This window comes from Rhincodon typus, chromosome 3, assembly GCF_021869965.1.
Source record: "Rhincodon typus isolate 14 chromosome 3, sRhiTyp1.1, whole genome shotgun sequence".
NCBI lineage: Eukaryota > Metazoa > Chordata > Chondrichthyes > Orectolobiformes > Rhincodontidae > Rhincodon > Rhincodon typus.
The window spans coordinates 114,630,260-114,651,763 of NC_063334.1; the positions used below are offsets into that span (position 1 = coordinate 114,630,260).

At 40.6% G+C, this 21,504-nt stretch overlaps 1 protein-coding gene across 1 annotated transcript in view; it reads left to right on the forward strand.

Annotated features, from left to right (window-relative positions):
• glra3 (glycine receptor, alpha 3) overlaps positions 1-21,504 on the forward strand; it is a 154,734-nt gene that overhangs the window by 113,345 nt on the left and 19,885 nt on the right. The window contains exons 6-7 of the mRNA XM_048594971.1: positions 14,212-14,349; positions 20,039-20,253. Of these exons, the coding sequence (XP_048450928.1) occupies positions 14,212-14,349; positions 20,039-20,253 (353 nt within the window). The remainder of the gene's footprint in view (positions 1-14,211; positions 14,350-20,038; positions 20,254-21,504) is intronic.

Below are 21,504 nucleotides of genomic sequence, written 5' to 3' on the forward strand. Positions count from 1 at the left end.
ACACCCAAAGGAAACCCACGCAGACACAGGGAGAATGTGCAAACTCCACACAGACAGTCACCCGAGGGTGGAATCAAACCCAGGTCCCTGGTGCTATGAGGTAGCTGTGCTAACCACTGAGCCACCGTGCCACCCTAAATCAAGCAAGGATGAGTAAAAATGGAATGTTTGGCATTTCGTAACAGGTTTTCAGCTAGTTTTCTGTTGACTCACACTCGACTTTTGAATGTTGATGTGGCTACTGTGGCCTTGGAAATGCTGGTGCCAGTTTTGGCATCAAGGGACAGGTTGTTAGTGGTTGTTAACCCAAAGTTTGTGAAGCTGTCAATGAGCTCCAAGGTGTGGGTATCAGTATTGATGGAAGGTGGAGTCTTTACATCCTGGCTCTTAACCTTTGATTTTCCTGTCACTGATTGTCAGTCCAAGCTCCTCGTAAGCCCAGGGAAACATTTTTAATATTCAGTCATGGGACCTGGGCATTACCGGCTCACCAGCGTTTAATGCCTGTCTCTGGCTGCCCTTGAGAAGGTGGTGGAGAGCTAACTTCTTGAACCACTGTGGTCACTATGCTGTAAGTAGACCCACAATGCCCTGTGGGAGGGAATTCCAAGATTTTGACCCAATGATAATAGAGGAATGACGATATATTTCCAAGTCAGGATGGTGAATGGCTTGGAGGGGCATTTACGGTTAGTGGTGTTCCCATGATTCTGCTGCCCTTGTGCTTCAAGATGGAAGTTTTTGTGGGTTTGGAGGACGCTGTCCAGGAATCTTTTGTAAAGTTCCACAGTGCATCTTGTAGATAGTACATACTGCTGCTACTGCGTGTTGGTAGTAGAGGGAGTAGACGCTTGTAGATGTGGTGTCAATGTGGTGAGAGATGGTGGCCTAGTGGTATTATCACTGGAGTGTTAATCCAGTAGACCCAGATAATGTTCTGGGGACCTGGGTTCAAATCCCACCGCAGCAGATGGTGGAATTTGAATTCAAGTAAAAAACAAATCTGGAATTAAGAGTCTAATGATGACCATGAATCCCTTGCCGATTGTCAGGAAAACCCTGTCTGGTTCACTAATGTTCTTTACCTGGTCTGGCCTACATGTGACTCCAAGCCCACAACAATGTGGTTGACTCTTAACTGCCCTCTGGGCAATTAGGGATGGGCAATAAATGCTGCCTAGCCAGTGACACCCTCATCCCGTGAATGAATTTAAAAAAATCAAGTGGGCTGCTTTGTCCTGGATGGTGTCAAGCTTCTTTAGTGTTGTTAGAGCTGAAACCAGGTAGTGGGGAATATTCCATCACACTCCTGTCTTGTGCCTTGTAGATAGTGGACAGGCTTTGGGGAGTCAGGAGGTGAGTTACTTTCTATAGTATTCCGAGTCTCTGACCTGTTTATGTGAGGGGTCCATTTTAGTTTCTAGTCAATGTAACCCCAAGGATGTTGATAGTGAGGGGTTCAGTGATGGTAACACTATTGAATGTCAAGGGGCAGTGCCTAGATTGTCTCTTATTGGAGATAGTCATTGCTTGGCATTTGCATGGCACAAATGTTACTTACCATTTTTCAGCCCAAGCCTAGATATTGTCCAGATCTTATTGCATTTAAACATGGACTGCTTTCATATTGGAGGTGTCACGATTGACGCTTAACGTTGTGTAATCATCGGCGAACATCCCTACTTCTGACCTTATGATGGAGGGAATGTCATTTATGAAGCAGCTGAAGATGGTTGGACCAAGGACACTACCCTGAGGAACTCCTGCAGAGATGTCCTAGAGTTGAGATGACTAACCTGCAACAACCACGGCCATCTTATGTGCCAGGTGTGACTCCAACCAGTGGACAGCTTGTCCCTGATTCCAATTGATTCCAATTTTGCTAGAGCTTCCTGATGCCACATTCAGCTGAATGCAGTCTTAATGTTAAGGGCTGTCACTCTCATGTCACCTTTGTAATTCAGCTCTTTTGTTTGAGCCAAGGCTATAACAAGGTCAGGAGCTGAGTGACCCTGGCAGAATCCATACTAGGCGTCACTGAGCAGGTTATTGCTGAGCAAGTGCTTGATAGCATGTTAATGACACCTTCCATCATTTTACTGGTGATGGAGAGTAAACTGATGGGGTAGTAATTGGCCAGGTTGGATTTCCCTGCTTTTTGTGCATCAGACATACCTTGGAAATTTTCCACGTTGTCATGTGGGTGCCAAGATTGTAACTCTACTGGAAGAGTTTCCTTAAGGAAGTGACAAGTTCTGGATCGCAAGTCTGTTATGGGAATGTTGTCAGGGCCCATAGCCTTTGCAGTAACCAGTGCCGCCACCATTTCTTGCTATCATGTGGAGTGAATCGAATTGGCTGAAGACTGGTATCTGTGATGGTGGGACCCACTGGAGGAAGTTGAGATAGATCAAACACTCAGCAGTTTTGGCTGAAAATTGTTGTGAATGCTTTAGCCTTATCTTTTGCACAGAGCTCTTCTATCATTGAGGATGGGAATATTTGTGGAGCCTCCTCTTCTTCCGAGAGTGGAGATAGGTATTGCGAGGGGGCATAGTTTTAAAATGAGTGCAGGTAGATATAGGGGAGACGTCAGAGGTAGGTTCTTTACTCAGAGAGTGGTAGGGGTGTGGAATGCATTGCCGGAGAGGGTAGTGGAGTCGGCCTCATTAGGGGCATTTAAGCAGCTATTAGATAGGCATATGGATGATAGTATAAGGTAGCGGTGGAGGTTAGATAGACCTGAGGTTTAGGATAAAAGTTCGGCACAACATCGTGGGCTGAAGGGCCTGTACTGTGCTGTACTGTTCTATATTCTATGTTCCTCCAGCGAGTTGTTTAACTGTCTATCACCATTCACGACTGGATGTGACGGGACTGCAGAGCTTAGATCTGTTCCGTTGGTTGTGGGATCGCTTAGCTTTGACTCTCACTTGCTGCTTATGCTGTTTGGCGTGCAAGTAGTCCTGTTTGGTGGCTTCACCAGGTTGACAGCTCATCTTCAGGTATACCTGGTGCTGCTCCTGGCATGTATTCCCACACTCTCCGTTGAACCAGGCTGATCTCCTGGCTTAATGGTAATGATTGAGTGGGGGATATGCTGTGCCTGAGGTTTCTAATTGTGCTGGAGTACATTTCTGCTGGCTGTTACTGGCAAACAGCGTCTCATGAATGCTCAGTCTTGAGCCGCTAGATCTGTTCAAAGTCTGTCCCATTGAGTACAATGATCGTACCACACAACGTGATGAAGGTTATTCTCAACGAGAAGGCAGGACTTTGTTTCCACAAAGTCAGTCTTATTGATACTGTCATGGACAGATGCACTTGCAGCCAGAAGATTGGGGGATGAGGTCAAGTGTGTTTGTCCCTCTCCTTGGTTCTCTCACCACCTGCCACACACCCAGTCTGGCAGCTATCTCCTTTAGGACTCAACCAGCTCTATCAGTAGTGCTGCTAACGACATTGAAATCCCCCAGTCTTAGTATACCACTGTGCCACCACCTCTGCTGGGTCTGTCCTGCCAGTGAGACAGGACAAATCCAGGGGTGGTGATGGTTGGGTCTGGGACAACATGAGGTATGATTCCATGAGTATGACTATGTCATGTTGTTACTTGACTAGCCTGTGAGATAGTTTTCCCAATTTTAGCACCAGCCCCCAGATGTTAGTAAAGAGGACTTCGCAGGGTTAACAGGGCTGTTCCTGCCGTTGTTTCTCCATGGTGCCTAGGTCGATGCTGGGTGGTCCGTCTGGTTTAATTTCTTCGCTGCGACTTTGTAATGATGAATATAACTGAGTGGCTTGCTAAGCTATTTCAAATGACAGTTGAGAGTCAACCACTTTGGAGTTAATGCCAGCCAGACATGATGAGGATGGTAGATTTCCTTCCCTGAGGGGCATTAGTGTGCTGGATAGTTTTTTTTTTCTGACAATTGTTTCATGATTAACAGTGAGTTCTTAATTCCAGATTTTTTTTTTATTGAATTTAACTTGCACTATCTGCCGTGGCAGGATTCAAACCCAGGTCCCCAGAACATCAGAGATAGTAGGAACTGCAGATGCTGGGGAATCTGAGACAACAAGGTGTAGAGCTGGATGAACACAGCAGGCCAAGCAGCATCATAGGTGCAGGAAGGCTGACATTTCGGGCCTAGACCCTTCATCAGAAATCTGAAGAAGGGTCTAGGCCCGAAACGTCAGCCTTCCTGCTCCTATGATGCTGCTTGGCCTGCTGCCCCCAGAACATTACCTGAGTTTCTGTATTAATAGTCTTTCAATAATAGCACTAGGCCAACACCTCCCCGTTGATCTACAAGCTGCTGCAAGTGAACTTTTGTCAGTTTATTCAGCAATTGAATCAATGGTTTGAAGTTATATGCGAGAACATACAGGAAGTCCTCTTTTAAAGTTATAGCTGCGTTTCTGAAAATCATGATTTTAAGTGAAATGATTTTAAGTGAAGCACAGTTTCTCATAAGAATCCATTTTAATGCTAGTGTTAGGTTCCTGAACGCATATTTTGCTCAGAACAAAGAACGTATTAGTTTAAATACAGGACTGTAAGTATGGAGTATGACGTATTCCTGACTGAAATAAATTAAATATAAAACAAATCACTAAAAACTAAAGAAACATCATGTTCAGTGCAATACCATGAGAGAGTAATGACTCACCTACAGTATTTAATTTTCAGATTGATCAGGCTTCATCTAGTCACATACAGGACTTCAGTGCAGAATGGGACGCAGCATCCAGGAGCGTGTTAAGCAGCTGAAGAACTTTACAAAGCCAGGCCCAAACTGCAAAATTCTGTGCCCATTTATAACGTGTAGTTCCAAAAGGCTTCAGAAGTACAGAATCTCAACCAATTTGCAAAACTAATGATTAGGAAGTCAACAGTTCATTTTCCACCTTCAACACTACTGATAGCCTCCATTGCAATGATCACAACATGCCACTATCCATTCTTAGTGAACCAATCCTTTTTTAAAGTCTATTATTCTGTATTAGTGCCTAATTTCTAATCTATGCTTATTTTGTGATCCAAGCTGATTTTCCTATGGAACATGTTGGATCCCAGAAGAAATCTAATTTGATTTTTCTTTTCTTTAATTTAGTGAGGACTTTCACTGAAACAAAAGCATGGAATGCTACAAATTTTGTTTTAACAATAAAACATCCATTTATTACACAAAGGAAAATAATAAACTAAGCCATTTACATAACACAAATGGAAAGATTTCAAAACACGGTACAAATGAAATCACATCTATCCCAACACTGGCTACTTGGCAGTACTGAAAAACAAGAGGGATTTTACTTTTCTATCACATCTCTAAGTTAGTCTTAACGATTTCTTTCAATTCCTGGACTTGACAATTTGTCAGCCTCTTCCTTGATTTGTCACATAACTGAGTTTATACTTCCCCAACTTTGAATAACTACTTCAGGGTTCTAACTAAACACTTTTGGTCTGGAGCTTTCAGAATAAAATTTTTACACTGAGGTAACCATTTTCTTTCCTCAGGAGAAACAAATTCACACGTTTAATCTCCACCAGAACCTACGTGTACTGATAAAACAAAATCTTTCCCATCCAGGGATTTTTCCCCAAAACAAAAAAAAAGTGATCCTTCTTTGCACAAAGATACTAATGCTCTTAATTTTTATTCCATTTGCTTATAAAACTTTCCTAATGCAAACAAATTCTTATTATATATAACTTATCAGAATCCCCTACAGTGTGGAAGCAGGCTATTCGGCCCAACAAATACACACCAACCCTCCGAAGAGCATCCCACCCACACCACACTGTTCGAACAACCCTACATTTCCCATGGCTAATCCACTTACTGCACACCCCTGGACACTGTGGGTAATTTAGCATGGCTGATCCACCTAAACCTGCACATCTTTGGACTGTGGGAAGAAACCTGCATAGTCATGCTGAGAATGTGCAAACTCCACACAGAAAGTTGCCTGAGGGTGAAATGGAAGCTGGATCCCTAGCACTGAGAGGTAGCAGTGCTAACCATTGAGCTACCATGGTGTCCTGCAGCTTTCTTCTCTCCTACAGGTTTAAAGAAAAAATCTTGGCTCCAGAAATGCTGATAAGTAAATCATTAAAACTCATCAAACACACTGACCAAAATCCAGATGCCACTAATTCCAAAATCCAATTTCTAAACTAAATGATATGAAAGTATAAATAAATTACACACCTTATATCATGGCATGCTTGTTGCTTTATTACTTTTATTTGCATTTAGTAACAAATTGCTCCTTGTTAAATCAAGAAAAGCCTGGCCAGACTGATACTTTTAAAGCATATGTCAATGAGGTCTCGGAGAAAAGTATTTACAGCGGAAGGGATCCTCTCTAAATTAATCCTGTTAAAACCAACTGGGGGAATGGGTAAACAAAAACAGGGATCATGTTCATCCCTCCTCACCCGGAAAACTGACAGTTTGGGGTATTCTGTCGGAAACTAATGAAATGGGGAAATCTCTCCGGGGGTGTCTGGACATAACAAGAACAGACCCAGGGAAAAGGTGAAAACAGAGGGTAATGGCAGGAGTCAGAGCCACATCAAGAACCTGGGTGTGAACGAGGGAAATGTGCGAGAATCAGCTGAGGTCTCAATGGACACAGAAGAATTTAAAAATAAGAATGGAGGGTAGGAATGGGATCTGAGGGAATGGGGGAACCACAGAACTTAGAATGTGGCTGCAAGCACTGGGGAAACAGTTAATTTGTAAATTTCGGGCTATAGAACAGGAAGTCTGCAGCAGACAACATTGTAGTCCCCCCTTATCTTCTCTACTTCTGGGTTTAAGCCAGCTGGGTTTGCATGGGTCCCCCTTGAGATGTTATATAAATAATTAAGTTAGTTAAATGGATTGTTAACTGGTGCTTTATGCAATTATTCTGGCATTAACAGTGAGGGCACCTATATTTAGTGTCCCTACCTCTGAGCCTGAAGGTTGGGGTTCAAGTTAAAGCAAAGCTCACAAGTTAATTTAATATATTGACAGCAATTGATCAGGGACATTAAAGGGAAGCAACATGAAATGAGTCAACTTTAACGAAGGGCATACAGTACCTTTCCTATTACATCTTCTCAGTATCTTGATCCACACATATACATAAGAAAAAAAAACCAGTTGTCTTTGTCAATTTTGGAATGCCTTCAGTTGCCAAAAATATGGTGAGAAGTATTTTTAAAAAGAATTCTACCTGTTCAATGCATAATGCTGATCTACGATGGTGATATTCCTTTCACACTGCAGATACCGTGCTGAGGATTGCAAATGAACAAGTCTTCTGCCCCAGAGCTAATAGAAGGGCACAAAATGTCTCATAAATTTTTAAGAGCTTTGATGTTTCAGTCTGGGGATGCGTGGGAAAAGAAATACCGCCAGCAGCTTATTCCTTCCTGTATTTCATTGCTTCTTGTTGTTGCTTCAAAAGTAACCTTTATTCTCAGTCCTCAGACAAGTAAAACAGAAAATGCTTAAGAACACACAGAAAGTCAAGCATCCTCTGTAGACAAAGAAACAGAGGGAATGGGGGAATTTGCACAGGCAAAGGGAGAAAAGTTTGGGTGTGTGCAAGAAGTTATGTCCCTAAAGAGTGAGGCTGAATTGTGGTCCCTACTCATCTTCTCTACTTCTCGGTTTAACCAGGCCTCCTTGAGGTGTTATAAAAATAATTAAGTTCGTTAAATGGTGCTTTATCCAACCATTCTGGCTTTAACAGCCAAGACACCTATATTTGTGTGATGTGGTGATTATGTCTCTATCTCTGGGCCTGAAGGTTGGGGTTCAAGTCCCACCAAGGGACCTCTGCTAGTTACAAGTTACAATCCTGAAAGCACACCTTTATCTCAAATCTCTGATTTTTATTTGTTAGTTAATCCATGTTAAAATATTGCCACAAACACCATGGACTCTTATTAAGATGCCTTATTTGCAGTAACTTATCAAATGCATTTTCAAAATCCAAATATATTACATCCCCTGGTACCCTTTATCTACCTTCCTTATGAATTTATAATAAATTTATTAGGCCTGATTTCCTTTTCATGAAGCCATGCTGGCTCTGCTTGATTGTATTGTCTCTTTCCAAATGCTCTTCCAAATTGTCTCTTTCCTATTGCATCCTTTACAATAGACTCTAAGGCTGTGATGTGATTGTCCTGGTAGGTATTGAGCTTGTTGACTGTTGATGCTGCACTCATCCAGGTAATAGGAGAGTGAGCCATTACACTCCTGATTATACCTTGTAGACAGGCTTTAGGGAACAAGAGGTATGTTATTCCGAACCTCTGACCTGCTCTTGTAGCCACATTATTTACGTGGTAAATCCAGTTCAGTTTCTGGTCAATAATAACCTCCATGATGTTGATAGAGGAGGATTGAGCAATGGTGTTGCCATTGAAAATCAAGGACTAATGTTCAATGTTTAGATTCTCTCTTGATGGAAATTGTTATTGCCTGGCATTTATGTGACATGAGTGTTACCTGCCACTTGTCAGCCCAAGTCTGTTCTAGAATTGCTGCAGTCTACGTCATGTAAGTAGTCTCACCGTTCTGTTAGGAAGGGAGTTGACCCAGTGACAGTGATGGAACAACGATACAGTTCCAAGCCTGTTGCATTTGGATATGGACTGATTCAGAATCTGAAGATTCACAAATGGTGCTGAACATTGTGCAATCATCAGTGAATATCCCCACTTCTGACCTTATAATGGAGGGAAGGTCATTGATGAAGCAGCTGAAGATGTTTGGGCCAAGGACACTAACCTGAGGAGCTCCTGCAGAGATGATTGATCTCCAACAATCAAAACCCATCTTTTTTTGTGCTTGTTATGACTCTAACCAACAGAGACATCCCCCATTCTCATTGATGCTAATTGCAATCGCGCTCAGTCAAATACAGTGTGACATGTTGGGCAGTTACTCTCACCTTGCCTCTGCAATTCAGCTCTTTGGCCAGGTTTGAACCAAAAGCAGTAGTGAGGTCAAGAGCTGAGTGACACTGGTGAAACCCAAACCAGGTTTCTCTAAGCAGGTTTTTGCTGAGCAGATAGCACTGTTGATAAAATTTTCCATCACTTTACCGATGATTGAGAGTAGACTGATGGGGTAACAATTGACCAGATTGGATTTGTCCTTCTTTTGTGTGTACAGGATATAGCTGGGTAATATCCACATCATCAGGTAGATGCCAGTGTACTACTGGAAGTCCTTTTTCTTGGCTTGTACTTGTCTCACCTTCAGTTGGATTCCCTTGCTGCCAGCCTAGACCATACTATGGTTGCGGGTTCAACTCCTGCCTCTGCTAAGGAATGTGAGATAGAACAACATCCCACAACTGCATTACCAATAGGAGACCAGCTCACTTCTCCTCAGTCAAATGCCACTCTACAGAGCACAGTGGATGAATGTAGAGACCAAGCAGATGAGACCTCACATCCTCTACAGACAGTGATGCCTCTCAGCCTGTCTAAGCACACAGACACTTCAGGCCATAACTTCTTCCAGCCACTCATTGCTCACAATCTGCAGTCTCCTGGAAAATGTCATTCTCTCATTGACCAGCTGGGAATACCTTTGCTCGATAAGGTGCCTGAAGTCCACAGCCCTCCCCACCAATAGCCCCCCCGCACCAACCTACTACATGTCACCATCAATTACAACTTAATTTTGTTTAAAATTTGTTCATGAAACGTATCACTGGTGAAGCATTACTCTAGCACTTTTTGCCTCTCCCTAGTTGCCCTTGAGTTACCTTCTAGAATCACTGCAGTCTGTGTCATGTAAGTAGCTTTGCAGCCCTGTTAAGCAAGGAGTTGACCCAGCAACAGTGAAGGAACATCTATATAGTTCCAAATCAGCATGGTTTGTGAGTTAGTGCGGAATTTTCAGGTTATAGGCGATGGATGCATACAGCAAAGTTTGGAGCTCATTCCAGTAAGCTACAAAACACTTTCACGCTTTCAGCTTTATGCAGATCATACTATGCTTATTACAATTCCCACACTTGAGTGTCCAAGTCTCTCATAATATCTTTGTTTCACCACAATCTTTCATAAACATTGTCTCTTTACTCAAGACAAGCTTCATCATCTGATAGTGCAACTCCTATACTTTAATTTAACCTATTTTTCTAATCAACCTGTTCAAAGATGTTATTACACATCTCAGAAGCAGGTCAGACTTGAACCTGGATCTCCTGATTCAGAGGTAGGGACACTACCAGTGCTCCACTGGCTCTAAATGAGCTCCTATACAATTAGCCTGGCTTAAATCTGTGGTCCTATTTACTTTTACAATAGGATTAAAAAGTTAACAGTTAACTAACTGAAACTAATTCAACCTCTTCATACGTATAGCACATGGACCTCAGCTGTTCACAAAAGTGGTTCCCCCTCACTTATTCATGGGCGATTAGGGATGGTCAACAAATGCTGTCCTCATCACTTTAACAAAGAATTACAATCCTTTTGAATGTTAGCAAGCTTTTAGTTTTAACAGATAACTGTTTAAAAAATTGTACGTTTATCAATTCTTTAAAATATCATGTCATCAAGGAACAGCTAATCACATAGACACATGTTATAGAACCAGCAATTCCATATGCTTTCACATTACAGGGGAGCAAACTTATACCATGTGTTTTTGAAGTCGACAAAAATCCATGCAACAAATGAACATGAACATATGCAGAATGTGTTCAATATGACCACTTTAAATATGTGTACTTCAGAGTAAGAGATCCTGTTTAGTACACCGTGTGATCCTTATTATTTATGCAATGTTTTCGATTCTTGCTATTCCTGCAGTTAGAAGGAGTGTCATAGTTTATATAAAAGGCAATCTGCCATCTTTTAAATCTTGGTCATTTACTTAAATTTTTGCTAACTTAAATAGTATCCAATATTGAATGCAGGGCTGCTGATGTGAGTACAATAACATGCATTCACTCCTAAGACTTTACTCTGTCATAGTTGCTCCTGTGACATTTTTATTATTAAATATTTTCTCTTCTAATTACACCAAATTCCCTTCATCCCTCCTTTTCTAAACATAGCAGCTTCCTTTCTAGTTTTATTTGCACAGGTATCTTACTCAAGTGTCCATTATTTGGTTGTGAGGCTTGATGCTAAGTGCTCAGAGATCCATTGTGGATGGAGGGCAATCATAGCCAATTGTAAACTGTTCTCATCTGAAGCATCCCAGTGCTGTCAGTAATGGAAACACAACTCTGCACTGTCAATAATTGCTGTGAATGTGTAATCCTCTTGGATAATGTTACTTCTCCTGGTATTTTAATAAACCTGTCTCATTTTAAAAGAATTAAATACACAATACCATTCAAGTACGCTATGTTGTTGTGCATTAATACCAAATGTAGTAATTAGTAGGTTGTAGTCCAATAGTTCCCCAGATGCTTAGCTTTCAATTATCTATCGCTTGGTCTATTCACATGACCCATGGAATGACTCTCTCAGATTGTGCCTTTTCTGATCTGATTGCTACTCCCTGCTCTACTTAATCTCTTTTGCTCTTTTGAACCATGGTGGCTTCCTGTTCTTTGGGCCTAAGTTCCTTAACCTTAGTTTCTCAAATGCAAGCGAACATGAACATAACATTCATTACTCCCTGTTGCTCAAAGTATATCACAGCTACAGAGCTTGTTAACAGTATGTTCTCTCATATTGATGCCAGTTTCTTCCTTTATGGCCTTATTATTGTTGGCTCACCTCATAAAGGATCCAGGCATACAACAACTGACCTTCAAAACACACTTCATTCTTTGTGACTTCTTTCACTAATATCTGTAGTCGTTAGTCATTTTATAGCTCATACAGCTTGTTCACAGAGTGCAAACCCTCCAACACATTAAAAATTGTTGCAAAGATTGATGTATCAGCTCATTGAACTGAAAGTTTAGTAGCAGATTTTCATTCTTCAAGCCATCTGCCATCATTTTACTTTGACCCGTGAATACCACAAAGATCTTACCTCTCACTTGCTTCCCATTCTGTCATTCCCTTGTACTAATTTCTGTGATCCTCTGTAGATTTTTTTGCATTGACTTCCATCTTTGCAAATTCTGGCACCTTTCAAAACTTTTTATAAACTTCACACTTCTGTTGATTCTACCAGTCAACCATTTACATTTTGGTCTATGTATCTAACCTATTTTAGATCTTCATTTTTCTGTCCTTTTTCCATTTGGAAATGATTTTTAGAGTAAATTTCTAGTAACACTAATTCATGCTCTTCCATTGCATTGTTTTTATTCAATTTGAATGCAGCGTCAAGTTCGGCACAACATTGTGGGCCAAAGGACCCATTCCTGTGCTGTACTGTTCTATGTTAAGAAGTTTGAAGATACTGATATCTCATTTTGGAATCACAATTTGTCATGCAAACACATCACTGTGTTCAATGTGAAGGAGAAACTGAACTTGACTTTGATAGGATGTAAATTCATTAATAGACTGGACATACAGAAAGGCTATAAAAATTATTGCCTTTGTGACAAAATGAAAAAAATATGGAAAGGAAATACATGTAGAATTAGAACTCTGTAAAATGAGTGAAGGATCAAGTTTTTTTTTTTGCTCATATACACTTGTTTTTAAGGATTATGTATTAATTAAACTCTTCTTAAACCGAAATGCAGAATTTTTGTTTTTCACAAATAGGACTTCACAAAGCAAAGACAAAATTACAGATCTATAGAAATCATTTCAGTTCTCCGACATTAAAGAAAAAAACTTCCTGTGATTCCTTATGAAAGCAGGTATTGGAATTTGTATTCTCATCTCAAAAGTGTATAAGTACTTGGAGCTGTCAATCAAGCTGTGAAACAACAAGCACTAATCCCAATTATGAAATGTTGAGAAATCAATTCTGCAAGACTAATCCTGTAATAATAGCCCCCAGGCTATGTCAGCAGATAGAGTAAAATAGCAAGCAGTGACATTTCTGATTTTTTTTTTCAAACATTTAAAGGTCAGGGGTTTTACATGCTTTGAAAGCTTGACATCTCCCCTTGACAACTATCAAGATGTTCCCTTGACTGCAGCTTTTACAATTCTGTTGACAGTTCAAAAGGTTTTTGAAATAACTCCACAGAGGCCAATATTTTGTCACCAAGTTACCCTCTGTTTACACATGTAAAGTCCTAAACACTGATCCAGATCCCTCAGAGCAGCTCTCAGAGTGTCATGATGTTTGACACTCCTGTTCTTATCTGTCAGCTAGGGCTCCCTGTTTGGACCAGATTAATAGATCCAATCAGGAAACTCATATTCTATGATATCCACCTGGCTGACTTCATGAGAATCACTAGTTGTGTGTGTGTATGTGTGTGTGTGTGTGTCTGTCTGTGTGTGTGTGTGTGTGTCTTTGTTTTAAATAAATTCTTGTATACATTTAACAATCTCAGAGGGCACTTGACCTCTTCCAAAGGCCACCTGATCTTCCCCAATGAAGTCTTAAAACTATATCCAATAGGGAATGTTACCTTTCCAAAAGGGTACCTAAACTTTCCAAGGGTTGGTGCCAGGTTTGGAGATGGAATTTCTAGATTTGTGCCTCACATGCCATTATTATGTTGATAGACAGCCTCTCTGTCTGTGCAGAAGTTTTCCTTCTCTTTCTAAATACATCCTGTGCTCATTCCAGTTCATGATTCAATTGTAAAATTAAACAAAGTACTGCAGATATTGAAAATCTGAAGCAAAACAGAAATTGCTGGGGAAGCTCAGCAGGTTTGGCAGTATCTGTGGAAAGAAAGCAGAGTCAACATTTTGAGTCCAGTAACCCTCTACAGAACATTCTGAAAAAGATTCCCTGAACTTGAAACTTTAACTCTGCTTTGTCTCCATAGATGCTGCCTGACCTGCTGAGTTTCTCCAGCAATTTCTGTTTTTGTTCTTGACTCTAAAAGCCTTTTTCAATATCTGTCACCTACACGGAACTCCATTTTCCAGTGAAGTGTAGGTTAGATTTGCCTGCTGACATACAATTGATGTTTTCATTATGTTGCTTCAAGAGACAGTGCATATCAGATGTACAAGGAACTAGAGGCTAGTTTATTGTCTGTGCTTATGATGCGCCAAAACAAAGTAAATATAATATCTGCGATTCTGGGCAGCTGTCACCCAAACTTACTCTTACTTTCTTTCTTCAGTTGGCTATACAATGAATGATTTGATTTTTGAATGGGATGCAGATAAACCAGTGCAAACTGCAGATGGACTAACCTTACCACAATTTGTCCTGAAAGAAGAGAAAGATCTACGCTACTGTACAAAACATTACAATACAGGTATGATCATAGCTTCACCTAGTGAAAAGGGCATGCAAGTATGCAGTGTTGAAGTTAGATGTGTTCTGTCACTCATCAACTTGCAATAGAAGTATGTAAAAAAATTAAGGGTTATCTTCTGGGAACTGGTCTTGAGTTTTTTTAGTTAATCAGACCTTAGCTAAGAAGAGTCTGCAACAAAGTTGCTTCTTGTTCTGCCCCTAATTTGGAATTAAATTGATAACAAATTTGCCACAAAGTTGTGAGCTCAGAGCCTAACCCAGTGTTATGGAAAAATACCACAAAGTCAGAGATGGTTAGAGACAAAAATGTATGCATGCAAGATAAACATTCAAGTTCCCAATTCTCTGTCTCAAAGCCTCTCTCCCTCTCAGAGTTTCTATAGTCGCTCTCTGAAGTCCCTAATCCTCTCTTCCTCTAAGATCAGATATAGCAAGTAAGATTTTATTTGTACAAAAATTCTAAAAGAGCAACTACATAGCTGATTTCAAAACATTCTCAGTCTTATCCTGTCTGTATCACTCCTGGTCTCACCATTGTCACAGAATCACAGAATTGTGTCAGTGTAGATGGAGGTGATTCAGCCCATCATTTCTGCACTGGCTCTCTGAGTATCTTTATTGACTGCCAATCTCCTGCCTTTTCCCCATACACCTGCACAGTGTTTCTAATTAAATAATCATCCAACGCACTTTGAATGCCTTCATTGAACCTGCCTCCACCACATTTCCAGGCAGAGCATTCCATATCATAACTACTTCGCTGTGCAATAACGCTTTTTTCTCTCCTTGCATTTGCTTCTTTTTCAAAACACTTTAAAACTGACCCCTGCACATTCACCTGCTAATGTAGTATACTGTATCCGCTGTTCCCGTTGTGGCCTCCTCTACATTGGGGAAACCAAGCGGAGGCTTGGTGACCGCTTTGTGGAACACCTACACTCGGTTCGCAACAAACAACTGCACCTCCCACTCGCGAACCATTTCAACTCCCCTTCCCACTCCTTAGACGACATGTCCATCCTGGGCCTCCTGCAGTGCCACAACGATGCCACCCGAAGGTTGCAGGAACAGCATCACATATTTCACTTGGGAACCCTGCAGCCCAATGGTATCAATGTGGACTTCACAAGCTTCAAAATCTCCCTTCCTCCGACCGCATCCCAAAACCAGCCCAGCTCGTACCCGCCTCCCTAACCTGTCCTCCCACTTATCCACTCCTCCCACCTCAAGCCCCACCTCCATCTCCTACATACTAGCCTCATCCCGCCTCTTTGACCTGTCCGTCCTCCCTGGACTGACCTATCCCCTCCCTAATTCCCCACCTACACTCACCTTTTCTGGCTCCAACCCCGCCCCCTTGACCTGTCTGTCTCCTCCACCTATCTTCTCCTTTGTCCATCTTCTATCCGCCTCCCCCTTTCTCCCTATTTATTTCAGAATCCCCTTCCCCTCCCCCAGTTCTGAAGAAGGGTCTCGACCCAAAACATCAGCTTTCCTGCTCCTCTGATGCTGCTTGGCCTGCTGTGTTCATCCAGCTCTACACTTTGTTGTCTCAGATTTTCCAGCATCGGCAGTTCCTACTATCTCTTAAAACTGACCCCTCTAGTTCTCAACTCATCTTTGAGTAGGAATAGATTCTCCCTATCTGCTCTATCCAGACTCTTTCTGACTTTGAAAACCTTTATCAAATCTCCTGTCAGCCTGTTCCTCTCTAAGTAGCACAGTCCTAACCTCTCACCTATCCTGACAACCAACTGTAGTGCCTCATCCTTGGAGCTATTCTGGTAAATCTCTTAGAAACCTAAAATCAGAGAATCATCGAATTTTACAGTACAGAAGGAGGCCATTCGACCCATCGTGTCTGTACTACTTCCTGAAAGAGCTACCTAGCTAGTCCCACTGTCCCTATTTCCACATCCCAGTAGCTTCATCACTTTCAAATACATATCCAGTTCTCTTTTGAAACCTTGTATGGAATCCGCTTCCGTCATTCTCCCGAGTAGGGCATTCCAAATCCTAAGAACTCTCCGAGGAAAGAAGTTTCTCATCTCACCCCTGGCTCTATTGCTGAAAATCTTGAAATTTTGACCCTTATTAACTGACCAAATTCTTCTGCAGTCTCTCAAATGTATTTACAACCTTTCTATAATGTGGTGCCCAGAACTGTACACAATATCTAGCTGAGGTCTAACCAACACCCCATATAAGTCATGGATGTGGGGAGTTGCTGGCCAGGTATTGCCCATCTCTATTTGTCAGGGGGCAATTAAGGGTCCATCTTACTGGGTCTGGAGTCACATGTAAGCCAGACCAGGTAAGGATGCCACATTTTTTTGCTGAAAGGGAACAACAATCAACAGCAGTTACATGGTCACCATTAGGTAGCTTTTTAATTGTAAATTTTCTTTTTCTTCCCAATTCAAGTTGTGGGATTTGAATCCCTGTCCTCAGGGCATGAGCCTAGGGTTCTTGATAATTAGCCCAATGACATTATCACTACACCACTACCTCTTCTTAAGTTTATCCTTGTTCTTGTACTCAATGTCCCAATAGTCTATAATTTTATATGCTTTTTATCTGCTCTCTCTACCTGTCCTCCCACCTTTGAGGATTTATGTATATTGTCTCACTGCTCCTATACATCTTTAGACTAGAACTGTTTATTTTACACTACGTTTCATGGTCTTTGCACTGAATTGTACAGACATGTATGTAAGGCATGATATTCAATGATCTGCAGTTATCACAATCTGATACTTACGTTAGCTCACATAACATAAATGTGCGATGTGTGTCATGTAGTACTGAAGAGGTCAAATAAATTTTATTACAGCTCCTGATATTTAGGTATACACATTACAATCATAGGCACTTGTACATCTGGGCTCAAGCTCAGCTAATTTCCATCTAAACAATTCTTTCTAGTTTCTCCACCATTGATCTCAAACTGTCTGGTCTTCTGGAAAACACTTCTTGTTCTATTCTCACTAAAAAAAAATTGAGTTAGTTAACTTAAGCTGCATTAACTCCTTCATTCTCCACATCACCCAGGAGCCAAGCAAATAAACAAGACATCTTTGTCTGATGATGGGATATCAGAATTTCAATGGCACTGTAGAAAACAGGAGGGATTCTGGTCTCTTGACCAATTTTCCTTCCTCAACTGGACATTAATCTCTGCAGAGGGAACTACAGGACAAGGTTAAGAAATGTTGAATTAGGGGGAAAGTAGGAAATTAGGATGAAAAACAATTGCAATAATGGAGACAGAGTCAGGGTTAAAATTAAGTTAGGAAGCAATGTTGCATATTTGGATTCCCTCAAATATGGAAGACGCACTGGTTCCAACTGAGGTATCTACCATGACTGAAGTTGATAATGTATATCAAGAAAGGCTGTTTCATCCAATGGGGGATTCTAGCAGAACATATCATAACTTGGAAGTTCAAATCAGGTCATCAGTTTGGTAGCAAAAAACGCATAATTGTGTTGAGGATAGGTGACATCTGGAACTCTTCCCAACACTTACCACCAGGCCACTCAAAATAACTGTTGATGTTGGCAATCAAATTGAAAATAAAAAAATTAAAATTTTGTAAGCAAGAGTATTCAGGGAATGGAAACAAATGTAGGCTAATAGAGTTAAGACAGGTTAATGAGCTGTGGTTTGATAGAATGGGTTGAAAGGTTGAATAGTGTACATCAATTCTAAAGTACCTAAATAGAGTGCAATGATTGAAGGCAGTTTATCAGTATGGTTTGAAATGGATAGTAATGTTCTCCAGAGGGAGTTTATAAGAATGATTCCAGAGATGAAGGGCTTGTCATATGAGGAACATTTGAGCACTCTTGGTCTGTGTCTGATGGAGTTCAGAGGGATCAGGAGGGATCTGATTAAAACTTACAGAAAACTGAGAGGCCTGGATAGGGCGGATGTGGATAAGGAGAGCCTAGCACTCAAGGGCACAGCCTCAGAGTGAAGGCACCACCCTTTAGAACTAAAATGAGGAGGAATTCCTTCTGCCAGAGGGTAATGAATCTATGGAAATTATTGGAGGCCAAGTCATTGAGTGTATTCAAGACAGAGATAGATAGGTTCTTGATTGGTAAGGTGATCAAGGTTTACAGGAAGAAGGCAGTAGAATAGAGTTGAGAAACAATTCAGTCATGATTGAATAGCAGAGCAGATGTGATGGGGTGAGTGGCCTAATTCTGCTCTGATATCATGGTCTTATGATCTTATGGTCTTATGGTCTTCTACATTGGGTGTTCTGATAACTTATGCTTACTGTGTTAAGTGTTAAGAGGAAGTTGGTGTTCACAGATTTTTTTTCAAAAATCTTTGTTTAGTAGACAAAAATATCAAAAGAATCTTGAGTATGTTCCAGCAGCCCCATATGGTTTAAATCAAGATATATTTTACAACCAAGATATGCCAGTTTTAAATTATTTAATGTGCAGTCCACAAAACCATCAGTTAGTATACATTTCCTCACAAGAATTTCAGCTGTGCATCATTATTGATGTTACTGGCTGCAATATCATTGTATACTGGGACCTTTTCAATAATGTACAAAGCTCTTAGCTAATAAATCTGGCATTTCATAACTCATTCTAACTACCAACATAGCAAACCTTACTAATATCCCACTATCCTCATTAAAACGTGCATTACCTCTATATGCGGCACTGCCAACATTCATTCTGAGATAAAAACTTTTCAGTTGGCCTATATGTATTAATTTTATGACTTATTTTGGATATTTAAAGTCACTGTCAATGGATAGATGCATTTTTTTCTCCTTCAAACATTCACATCTTCCAATCCGAATGTGATACTCATTAGTGTTATATTACCGGTTCATTTTCAGTGCTTTTCATTACAAGGGTAACAGAATGCGCTGGTTATATTGCTAGCTGGTAATTTAGAGGCTTGATTAATAATCCTGTTGAGTGTGATTTTAATTCCAAAATGACAGTTGTAATTCAGTTCAATAAAACTCTTTTTGTAACGGTTACCATTGAGAGCTAAAGTCTGTCCAATGATGCTTGTGTTGCTGAGGATGAAAGTAGGATATGAGTGACCAAGGTGGGGTTTTACCAATTTGTTATGATCAATGTCACAGAGACTAACCTATTATGCACAGTATTTTATCTCTTTATTTGGTGGTTGAATTTCACCAGATGCGATTGTCGGATTTGCATCCACATGCCGACAGCATTAGCTCAGGTTTCCGAATTACTCACCTAGTGCCATTTCCACCATGTTATTGTCTCTACTCGTGCTAATATCATTTAATTTGGACAATTTGGCATCATCAAAAAAAATGAGTGTGCCTTCCGCATTGCTGCACTTCAGTAAAGTTACACAGGTACCAGTTTAAGAAACATTTAGAGAGGTACATGGATGGGGTAACTACGTTGGGGTATGGACCAAACACAGGCAAATGAGACTATTTAAATTTTGAAAACTGAACAGCATGGACAAGTCAGGCTGAAGGACCTGTTTCCATTCTATAGACCTCTATGACTTTATGACTCTGGGTACCAGTTTATAGGAAATCGCCCCGATGCAATTGCATGCATTGTAATCTGTTGAAGCATGGAAAACGATGTTTGAAGCACAACATACACAAGATCTAACATATTTGGCCTTCTTTTCTTGTGCTCCATTATATTTTTTGCAGGAAAATTCACATGTATTGAAGTAAGGTTCCATCTTGAGAGACAAATGGGCTATTACTTAATTCAGATGTACATTCCAAGTCTTCTAATTGTGATTCTATCCTGGGTATCATTTTGGATAAACATGGATGCAGCCCCTGCTAGAGTAGCCTTAGGAATCACAACAGTGCTCACCATGACGACACAAAGTTCTGGATCTCGAGCTTCGTTGCCTAAGGTAGGAAGTTGAACTATTTGCTTGGAATTAATTGATCACCAACTCTGTAATGAATAGACACTGAGACACCTGAAGCCTGTATGTCCATTATCTAAGATTGTTCCCTTGTCAAAGTCCCAATCTTGACTGTTCACTAATCAGAAGCATGTACCCCTCAATGAGCTAAGATGAGGATTAAGAGCATGATGTAGACTATTAGCTGGACCATCTGTTGAGTACCTCTTACCATTTTTATTTCCTTTGTAGTAGGCCTGAAACAACAAAAAAGAAAATTATAAAGCAAAGAAAGACCATGAAAAATTATTGGTGAATAAAATCAAGGAAAACCAAAAGAGATAAAGAGCAAGAGGATAACTTAGGAAAAAATCAGAGCTTCTGGTGACTAATAAGGCAACCTGTGTCTGGAGGCAGAGGTTTAAGTTAGATTACTTCGAGAGCATTTTGCAAATATCTTTACAAAGGAGGAATAAACATTTGAAGAAAGCAACCACTAAAAGGTTTGAAGTCTCTGAAAATAGATATCAGACCCAAATTAAATGTATTCCACATTGTTACAAGTGTAAATTTTGAGAAGCCCTGGCCATCACACATAAATATTTATGGCTACATACATAGCCCTGGCTACAAAAATGGTGTCATAGGAATTGAGGACTTATACCAGGTGTTTAAAAAGAAACCAAAAGAACTGTGGTGCTGTAAATCAGAAGCAAACACAGAAATTGCTGGAAAAGCTCAACAGGTCTGGCAGCAACTGTGAAATCAGAGTTAACGTTTCAGGTCCGGTGGCCCTTCCTCCCTCTGTGTTTGTTTTAAAAAGGAAGTTGATCTCCAGTATGGAGTGGCTGTCTTACAAGAAAAGGTTAAAGACATTGAGACTCTACTCACTGGAGTTTAGAAGAATGAGAGGTGATCTTATTGAACCTTATCGGATTCTTAAGGGGCTTAACAGGTTAAATGCTGAGAGGATATTTTCACTCATGGGAGACTCTAAGACCAGAGGGCATAGTCTTTGAAGAAAAAGGCATCAATTTAAGACTGAGATGAGGAGGAATGTTTTCTCTCAGAGGGTTGTGAATCTTTGAAACTCCTTGCCACAGAGAGCTGTAAGTATAAAGCCATTGTGTATATTTAAGGCTGAGATAGATAGATTCTTAATCGGTCAGAGAATCAAGGGTTATGGGAAAAATGCAGGAAAGTGAACATGAGGAAGGTCCAAGATAGTAGGAACTGCAGATGCTGGAGAATCCGAGA